Consider the following 10,094-nt stretch of genomic DNA (forward strand, 5'->3'; position numbering starts at 1 on the left):
AACTCCCCTGAAATCTTCTTAAAACTAAATAGTTTAACTTAACCAACATCAGTTTTAACACCAGTTAAAAGACCAATATGCACCTGATCTAAGTCATGTTGTTGTGATTGATTGCACTTGAGTCCAGCATGACTCATTGCCACTCTATGAACAAAAGGCCTGAAGCCTTTCTATAGCTATTGCCATTTATCAAAGTTCACAGAGTTTCCAGAGGCATGTTGTTTAGAAAATGGATGCCATAGTCTTTTCAATTACTTCTTGTACATCTGAAATTTGGACAATGAGAAAGGATAACATAAGAATCAATGTCTTTGAGTTGTGGTGTTGGAGAAGTATACAGATTATCTATCTCATGGACTGCTAAACGAACAAACAAGCCAGAGTGATCTGTAGCGGCAATATTGGAAAAACTTCATCTCATAAAATTTGGGTATGGTGTGAGAAGGGACCAGTCCTTGGAAAAAGAGATCATGTTGGGAAAGGTAATGGGTCAGCGAAAGAGATCAAGACTCTCAACAAGCTGGATTGACATGGTGACTGCACCACTGGGCTCACTCATATCAGAGATTATGCGGATGGCACAAGATTCAGGATGCGGCAAGGTTCAAATCTAATGTTCATAAGGTTACTATTAGTCTTAGTATACATGATGGCACCTTATAATAACAGTAAAAAATGTTTGAGTATTTGGCTTATATAAGATTTATTTATATGAGATCTCATTGATAACAAAAGCTGAAAATATTAAGAAATTTAAGAGACAATGGGTTTATGTTAATGGGGGAGGGATAATTTAGAAAAGGACAAAAATGTTTGTAGAGCTTGAAAAATATAATCAACATAAAACATCCTGTATGTAGAAATTGTTGCATTTTTGTATGTTCTGATGTGTATATTCTCAACAACAAAAATAAAATAAGTTATAAAAAGGAAATATTTTATTCTGTAAGCAGATAAAAACAAAATACTGAAAATATATAGAACCTAACAAATATAAAACAGAAACTCGGCACTCCTCCGCAGTGACTTGGTACATGTGGCATAATTTCAACAGAGGCTTCTTGTCTCCAATTCTTTTAGCTCTTTGTGACTCCCAATGTTTAATATTTTAAAGTTCTGCAATAAATGTAAAGAACACACACAAACACACACATTTAAAGAACACACCCCAATACTAGCATCTTTCCATCCTCTACATTTGGCTGTTTTTCAGCTACCAAAGTGGGAATTGGTAAAGCCAACATAGTCATAGCCAGCAAGGTGACTTCGACCTCGTGGGTCCACATATTGTTGCATATGTGAAGTACAGTAGGACACTTGTTCTGGAGTTAGGGCCTGAAAAACAGAGAGACATATATGGTTACAAGAATTCAAGTTCTTAGGGTAATTACTAGAATCTGCTGATAATAGGATCATTACAAGAATTCAAAGAATGCTAGTTCTTTGGGCATAATGATACGCCCTAAGTTTAGAGGATAAAGGGACTTTGGAAGGAGAAATCAGTCCTGTTCCTATGATAGCTTTCTTTCATCATTTAGTGGTTTCTGCCAAAAGAACAAACAAAAAAGGTACAGCCAGAGTGTTTCTTAGTGGCAAAGATGATATAACTTCATCTCATATATTTTGGACATGTTGCTAGGAGATGATATTCCTTGGAGAGGGACATCACATTTTGAAATGTGAAACAGAAGAAGATTCTCAGCCAAATGGATTAACATAGTTACTGCAGCAATTGGCTCGAGTATGTCAGAGATTGTGAGGATGGCACAAGATAGGACAAGATTCAGATCTGTTGTTTATAGGATTGCTATGCGTAATACTTGACTCAATGGCACCTAACAACAACAATAAAGAAGATCAACTTAAATCTTCAACTCTCCTTTTACTTAAGAGTCCTATCTGTCTTTGACTACACTATTTATTCCATTCCCTATGTTTGACTTATTAAAGAAAAATAAGGAATAGCCTTAAAAACTGAGTTGATGGTTTTGAATTGAGTCCAGTCAACAATCCTTATAAGTTTTAAAGCTTAATAAAAACAAATAATATCCTTTCTTGATAAGAGGAAATCTGAGAAAAGATGAGAGTCCAAAGTAATCATTCAGACATGAAATAATAAAAGCCTAGTTTATGACTAGAGCATGAAGAAAGGAACCAAAATCTAACCTGTTTCATGTCGTCTTTGGTAATATAAGACTTGCCCTCTGCCAGGGCATGGAAGGCATCCTCTATTTCATCACTGGATTTGATGTTCTCTGACTCTTTGTCGATCAGGAATGAAGTGTAGTCCTCCAATGAAACATAACCTTTCCTGTGGGAGAAATGGATCAGGAACTTTGTCCTCTCAAGACTTAGAGAAGAATTAGGTCCCTTTCTTTATCCTATTTATAGTGCCTCAGAGAAAGGCAAGCCAGATTCTCCAGATGCCTCTTTTAATTAAGCTCTCAGAGACTATGGCTATGGCTTTTCCTTTAGATTCTCATTTTCAATCATCTTCTAGTTAGACAAATGTGATTCCTATGTTCTACGCTCTGTCTCTCCAAGGGCTAGTCATCCTGACTCTGGGATTTCCATTCCAGCCTCTAATGTACAGTCTCATCCTTTGTATTAACTATAATGGCACAGTCAGTATAGATTTGTGTTGTAAACTCAAAGGCCAGTTCTCTCTGGTGGTTCATATCCACCTGTGACTCCAGGGAGAAAGACTTGAATCCTTCTCCCTTGAAATGTACTGTCTCAAAATCCCTGTGGAGTATACAATATGACTCAGTTCCAGCTCAAGGGTGAAGAGAGCAGTAACTTGAGCCCTCTATGTCTTGAGAACTCTGTGATGGATGCTTATGAACTTCACATCCACATTTTGGCTTCTGAATCCATGTTGGTACAATAAAAGGGCAGTGAAAAAGAAGAAGACCTTAAATGAGATGGCTGTCACATTGGGCTCATATATATCAATTACTTTTAGGATAAAATTAAACTTGGTAGTGCTTAGTTTTGTGGTACATAGAATCACTTTGTCTCAGAACTAACTTGATGCAACTAACAACAAAATATGAGATTAAACTGACGGGACAGAAAGAAGCTTGGGTTTGTGGAATATGTTCTTATTCTGGGTTAGTGCAGTGTGCTATTTTTTAGCTGTGCTGTATCTCCACCCCCTTAAGTTCTTGTGTCATTCATAGCTGTGATCTGGGCTTTGCTAACTCTCGTACCTCCCTGGGTCAACAACATTGAGAAACTTCTCAAACTTGGGCTCAGGTTCATCCTCCTCCACCATTGGCAGGTAGTAATTGAGTCCTCTTAGGCAGGACCGGAAATCCTTATGAGTCAAGCGCCCTGTCAAATCCCCATCAAAATGTCTGAAAGAAGAAAAAAATATTGGAACACTCTCAATAGAAAGCCAGGTAAGAATAGAAAGGAAGAGTTTTTTGTTAGATAAGCTAGGCTGTATTAATATTTCAAAATATTGTCAGAAAATGGAATAGAGAATTTGCCTCGGTCTCTACATATTTCTAAATGCGAGAGGAAAAATAACACTCTGAATTTGTAAGAATTGCACTTTACAAAATCTTTTAGGAATATTGAAAGCCATGACTGACTGAAGTTAATTATGATATCTGAATTCAAGCATGTCAAATCTCACTGAGTGGGAAGAATATGACTTACTTGGAGATTCATTCTGGAATGCTTGAAAAAAATATACAACTAATCTACTAGGAAGCTATACTTACCTAAAGGTTGTGCTAAATTCCTTTAGTGTCTCTTCACTCACACCAATTGTGTCCCTGTGAGAAAGAAAAAAAAAAAACCCATAAAGTATCCTATGAAGTAAAATCTAAAAGACTGACAGAATTGTTCAACTTGAAAGAGGAAGTTTAAGGTACACACCATAGAATATAAAAGATTGGTAGCATCTAGCCCACTTTTTTTTAAAGGAACAGCTTGTGAGCTATGAATGGCTTTTACATATCTAAATATTTTTTTTAAAAACAACAAAATAATGTTTAGCAAAGTATGAAGTCAAAATTGTATTAGCCACAAATAAAGTCTTATTGGAATACAGTATGCTTCATTTACTCATGAATAGCTATTTTTGCAATAGTCTTCCAATCTCTTTTCAGCCCCTTGGCGTTAAATTCCTAAAACCTTAGAATGAACCCACACGCTTCCCCAGCCCTCAGTACTTGGCTTGGATCTGTTGTTCCAGGTTGTGTTGCATTCGCATCCCAAATTCATAGAGTTGGTCCCACTGCTTAGCCAGACCAATGGTGCTGTATTTTATGTCAAGAATCAGCGCATCTTCCAAGTTTTCCCCAAGTTCCTCAATTTTGGTCAGCTGGCGCTTCATAGCCTGGATCTCCTTCTGTTTCCTCTGGAAAAACGGTGGAGGAAGAGACACAGTTACCCAGGGAACAAGTTCTAAAACCAAAGGAGGAAGAGGAATAAAAGAAATGGATCATTTAGAGTTTTCCCTAATTGCTTCATTTCCAATATTTTCAAGGATTTTCTCATTCTCAGTGAAAACACACTGTTCAGCAAAACCATTTCTCTAAATATTAAATGAAATAATGTCAAGAATTTTGTCATTATGTACATCTGAGGCTTGATTGTGGCCTACTGCTAACAATGAAGAGTAGAATTTTCAAGATTCATGTACTATCAGTTCCCAGTGATTTATATGGTTAATTACCCACACTATTGATTATGGATGAACTCTCGGGCCCCCTGAATGCTCAGCTTTCACTCCTGGTCCAAGCTCATCAGACTGGGCACATTTCCATGATTATTCCATGTTCCTCGTGTGTGATTGCTGCCTCTGAAAATCAACTTGGAAGGGCAGCTATGGGTCGGTTCCCACTCGATGGTACACACCAACAATAACAATATGCCAGCTTTCTTCATCTATTCTTTGTCAACGAAAAATCATTTCTCACAGAAGTGGTCAATTGGTTTGGAAAGGAGGGCAATAAAAAAAAAAAAAGTACTAACAAGGTAATCCTTCAAAGGTTAAATTTCCCTCATAACGATTGTATTGGTTTGGCTTAATTCCCTTCATAAGGAGGGTTTGAACTTGATCAAATAAATTTTTAACTTGGAGAGGCAACAATAAAAATAAGATTGAGAAACACTGTTTAACCCATTGTTTCACTCAAGTCTCAAAGGATATGCTTATATTTAATACATCAATTAATAATGAAAATTTTGGGGGAACTTGTGAAGATTACAGAGGTACAGTGTGCTGGAGGCTGGCTGTAGTCACACACAGGGTCAGGTTTACACACTGACTCCAGGCACAACGACTCAGGCACTCAGTGAGGTGTTTCCTGCCCCGTATCCTGTGTGGCCACAGGCTTTTGGTCTTACATAGCCTTACCACCACGCCTTCTGTTTTGGAAGAGCTATAGACAGAAAGATCTGAAGGAGATAAAAGTGTTGCTGGAAAAAAACTAGTATAAAAAGAATCTATGATGACCTTACAGCTGAGAAAATCCAAGATTGAGACCAAAATCAAGAGCAAGATTATAGCAGAAATCACAGGGGAAAGCCGACCTTCATGACAGTGAAAAGCCCACAGCTTTGGTAACTCCAATTACAGGGAAGATAAACAATGAAAACTCAACAATTATGGATGGAATCAGTGAGTTAAGTTTCTGAAAATCTACTTCACTTTAGCTGGAGCCCATCAAGTCCCTGCTGAGAATGTGCAGGTGCATTTCACTAAGGTCATTCGGCCTCCGGTGAAATATCTAAATGGAAAGAATTACTCAATGATTGTGAACAACTTCTTGAAATCCATCTGTGTGAAAAGCAGTTGGGTTATTTTTTTGTTTTTGTTTTTGTTTGTTTTTTTAAATAAAGGTCTAGACTGATACAGTTCTTATTTTGTGTAGAAAGAAAGCTTAAAACACACAATGTGTGACTCATGTTGAGAAAAAATGTAAAGAGAAAGAAAAGCTTCCTATGACACTGAAACAATCCCAGTGAGAGATTGATGTTCTAAAGAAAATTTATGAAGCTGGGGATGATGATATGAAGTGAACCATTGATAAAGCCTGGGTAGAACAAAGGGAGAAGCAAGTCAAAGGAGAAAGAGAATTTTGAGACTTTAAAAGGTCCTTTTGGGAACTGTGGTGTGGAAATATTGATGTTTCCAATAAAGGAAATGCTGGTGAACTGTACAGATAAAATTTGACATCTGTTTACAGTCTTTTTCCAAGTAATGACAATGAATTCTGCATTTCCTACTGGAGTAAATTCAAATAACATATGTTTATTAAACATTTCCTTAAAAAAAAAAAAAGACATTTACCAGTGTTCTGGGCTAGGAGCTTTGGCATTTGTTCTTAATTCCTCCTGTGACCCAAGAATGTGAGCAGAAATGAAAGCTCAGAGCTCTAAATACACTAACGCCTTAAGGGTTTCTCTATCCATGAAGTGGTAGCTTATGATTAGACAGCAAATTGATGGCAAAATTGGGACCAGGATCTTATTATACTCTTGACCTTCAACCAGAGAGTTCACCTCAAAATACCAACAGAATTAACCCTGAATTCATTTTCTTGCACTCCTTGTAATTCTGTCAAAATCCACAGTAATTAACAAATATCACTTACTTTATTAGCTTCCAATTGAGCTTCCAAAGTTCCTGTTTCCTTCAGTAAAGATCTAGTAAAGAACCAGAAGAAAACATTTATAAAATCAGACATCAATATTTCACACTGACATACCAACTTAAAACCCCTATACTTCTCTGTTGTTACATCTCACCTTTGATGGTCCCTGTTGTGGATTGAACTATATCCTTCACAAAGAAATATTGAAGTCCTAGACCTTGCATAGGTGACTGTGACTTTTTTGGTGGAAATAGTCTTTCTTTGAAGACATAATTTGTGAATTTATACCAGAATAGAGTGAGCTCTAGTCTCATTCCCTTCTGAGATGTTTTATCAAAAAAGAGAATAGACATGGAGAGGTAGACATGTAAAATAGTTGTGTGGGAGCCTCCTGCAAGAGGCGGGGGACCACTCTGAAAGGTAGTTTGGCACTTTCTCAAAAAGCTGAACATAGAAATTCTATGTAACTCAGCTAATACACCCCAAGAAAGTGAGGACTGACGCACAGACGGAGACTTGTATAGTAATGTTTATAGCAGGGTTATTTATCATAGCAAGAACACGGAATCAGCCATATATCCAACATTAATTGAATGGATTGAGAAATTATGGTACATTTACACAATGGAATACTATGCAGCACGCAGGAGCAAATGATATTGTAAATTATTACCAAATTTGGGAGAGATTGCAGAGCATTATGCTGAGTGAACTAACTCAGTCCCATGAGGACAAATACTGTATAAAAATCACTATTGTAGAACGAGTATGAGGATCCAAGGGGAATGGGTGGGAGCAGAGGGGTGTGGATGTTCCGGTTGAAGAATTAATCATGGGGTCTCACATTTTGATAGGTGAGGGGTATGGAAAATGGGAAAAATCTGGTGTGAAAACCAATGTATTCAAATTATGTAAACAAACTAGTATAAAAAATAATGTAAAGACAAATCAAACAACAGCTATAGAAGGAAAACAAAGGACATTTAATGATGAACACTGATAAATCTAGAAGCAACTTCTAGTGCCAAGGATTTATGACAGTCATTAGGAATTAGGAATGAAGCTTGGAGAAGTCGTTCTTTCAGACATTTTACAAGAAATTGACATGGCCAATACTTTGATTTGGGGTCCTAACCTTTAAAAGTGTAAGAAAATAAATTTTTGCTCTTTAAAATCACACACTTTGGGGTATGGTGTTAAGGCCCTCCTAAATAACTAAACATTCTCAAGCCTTTCTGTCTATTGGCAACCTTTTAAGATTGAAGAGAATAGGATTAGGCCTGCCCTCTTCCTTCTCTTACCCAGAAAGGGCTTCCATACCTTCTTCCTAGTTCATAGCCTCAAACATACCCTAGGCCTAATATAGACAATATTGTACCTTGTGGAGCTGAAGGCTAAGATTTCCTTCTTACCCCATATTTTTCTTTGTTTTTATTGTTATGTACCATGGAGTGGGAACCAATTCTTAGCTGATCCTCCAAAGTGTTTTTAGAAGCAGTAAAGTGCACGAAGGAGATTGTTCATTTTTCTACCACAGATCAGCTGCAGGATTCAAACTTCTCATTTTTGCCTTGGTAGCACAACTTCTTACCACTAAGCCATCATAAGATCACGAAGAAAGAAAACATCTCAGTACAAATTACCCCTTAACAAATTAGAATAAGATGCAATGGAAGCAGAAGTGGCATAAACTTCCTAAACAACATGACTCTGAAAACTCTATGAACATAGATAAATATGAATAGTTGTAGAGGGGCTTCAAGCCTTGTGTTCATAGGGTCACTATGAGTTGTGCTCAAATTGAAGGCAATCAGCAACAACAACAACAATGTAAAATACTCACCCATCCAGAAAATATGCTCTGGTTATAGAGAGGTCCAAAACAGGAATCAGAGGAGAGAGAAAAAGAAATCATTTGTTAGCATGGATTTTATTTCAATGTATTTACTTTCACATATTTATGAGCCATTCTTAGTATCTTTTAAGCACACAGTATAAGCCTGTCATATTCACTATTTCCAAAACATTTTTTTAATGTGCCTCAGAGACTTCTGTGAAGATTCTTACTTTAGAATGAGGAACACAAGAGTTCCTAGGATATGTCAATAATAGGCTCATAGTACAGGATACCCTATGGTAAAGGGACCAAGTCAGAAGCAGAGAAGGATGAAGTGTGCTTCCTGTGTCTTCTGTCATACTTTCGCTAGCCAGGACGTGGCAGTTCCTTTTGTTTATGGTATGATGTGTCCTTATCAGTATATATGTACTAAGAATAAATATCACAGATTGCCTAAACTACCACTTTACCCTCAAACTCCTCAACTGTGTCTCATCCACTGGATATACTGTCCCAATTCTGACCATTTATGGTAATGCATTACACTGGTTAAGCCTCTTCTTCTCCAAGTCATTTACCCCTTGATATAACAAATGTTATTTGCACCTATACAAAATTTTATATTTAGTAAAAGCAATTAGCATATATTATCTCCTTTGATTCTCATTACAGTTTTAGGAGGTAGACAATAATTGCTTCATATTGGGTGTTCACAGTAGGCACTGCTTCTGATTGTGCCAATAAATCCTTACGTGACCTTGAAAATGTTAACTTCTCCATTTGAATACCTTTCCTTACTTAGAAACAGAAGCAATAAAATCTGCTGTGTGCCCTTTTCAAGGTTGTTCTGAAAGCTGAGTGAGGTAATGGATATAAGCATACTTTGTAAAGTGCAAAGAGAGATGCAAACATAAGGAACTGTTATTTTTTAGGACTGCAATTAGAAGAAGAAAGACAAGCATATCCAGGAGGAAATACAGAAGGGTAGACAATAGAAGCAGATTGAAATTTCTATTCCTTCATTTTACTAAGAAATAGTTTAGAAAGCAGTCAACTCCAAAGTTAAGGCATAGACAACTATAGTGATTTTAGGACAGAATAAATGCAATGGAATTTTCATTCTCAGACATTTGTTTCTTCTTTATTGTGAAGTGGCTGTATAAGCACCATGAGCTGGGCTGGAAGTGGGTCTTTACAGGGCACACCTGGTCTCTAAGATCCACTGCAGGAAGGCACTGGCATTCTGTTCAAATTCCTGGCACATCTCAAAGTTCTTGACCTGTCTTGCTTCCTCTTTTTGCAACTCCTGTTCACGTTCCTAAAACCACAAATGACAGATTGTGGGGTATGCATTCAAGGAAATTATTTTGCCGTAAAATAAACCAATCCCAGGGTTAATTTTAAAAAAATCTACTTCTTTTAAATCTAACCCATATTCCAGTGGTAGGTACCTTTGTACTATATTTCTTCCAACTCACTTTTTCTCATCTCCAGAATGTGAAGAAAGCCAATGTTAGTTCCCTTAAGTTCTCGAAGGAGATTCTAATACCAAGATCATTAATAAGTACCTCACTATATCTCAGTCACAGAGGGACGAATGCTATATGGTGCCACTGTTGTAGAATGAGGCTGACATCGGGATG

General features: G+C 37.1%; 1 protein-coding gene across 1 annotated transcript in view; it reads right to left on the minus strand.

Annotated features, from left to right (window-relative positions):
• Positions 1 to 1,209: 1,209 nt before the first annotated feature.
• The window catches only part of SPTA1 (spectrin, alpha, erythrocytic 1 (elliptocytosis 2)), a 104,964-nt gene continuing 96,079 nt past the window's right edge, over positions 1,210 to 10,094 (minus strand). The window contains exons 45-52 of the mRNA XM_006895436.1: positions 9,657 to 9,769; positions 8,458 to 8,475; positions 6,615 to 6,666; positions 4,185 to 4,372; positions 3,732 to 3,785; positions 3,213 to 3,359; positions 2,167 to 2,311; positions 1,210 to 1,335 (exon numbers count right to left, since the gene is read on the minus strand). Of these exons, the coding sequence (XP_006895498.1) occupies positions 1,210 to 1,335; positions 2,167 to 2,311; positions 3,213 to 3,359; positions 3,732 to 3,785; positions 4,185 to 4,372; positions 6,615 to 6,666; positions 8,458 to 8,475; positions 9,657 to 9,769 (843 nt within the window). The remainder of the gene's footprint in view (positions 1,336 to 2,166; positions 2,312 to 3,212; positions 3,360 to 3,731; positions 3,786 to 4,184; positions 4,373 to 6,614; positions 6,667 to 8,457; positions 8,476 to 9,656; positions 9,770 to 10,094) is intronic.

This window comes from Elephantulus edwardii, unplaced genomic scaffold, assembly GCF_000299155.1.
Source record: "Elephantulus edwardii isolate Elephantulus edwardi_28Jun2011 unplaced genomic scaffold, EleEdw1.0 scaffold00168, whole genome shotgun sequence".
Classification (NCBI taxonomy): domain Eukaryota; kingdom Metazoa; phylum Chordata; class Mammalia; order Macroscelidea; family Macroscelididae; genus Elephantulus; species Elephantulus edwardii.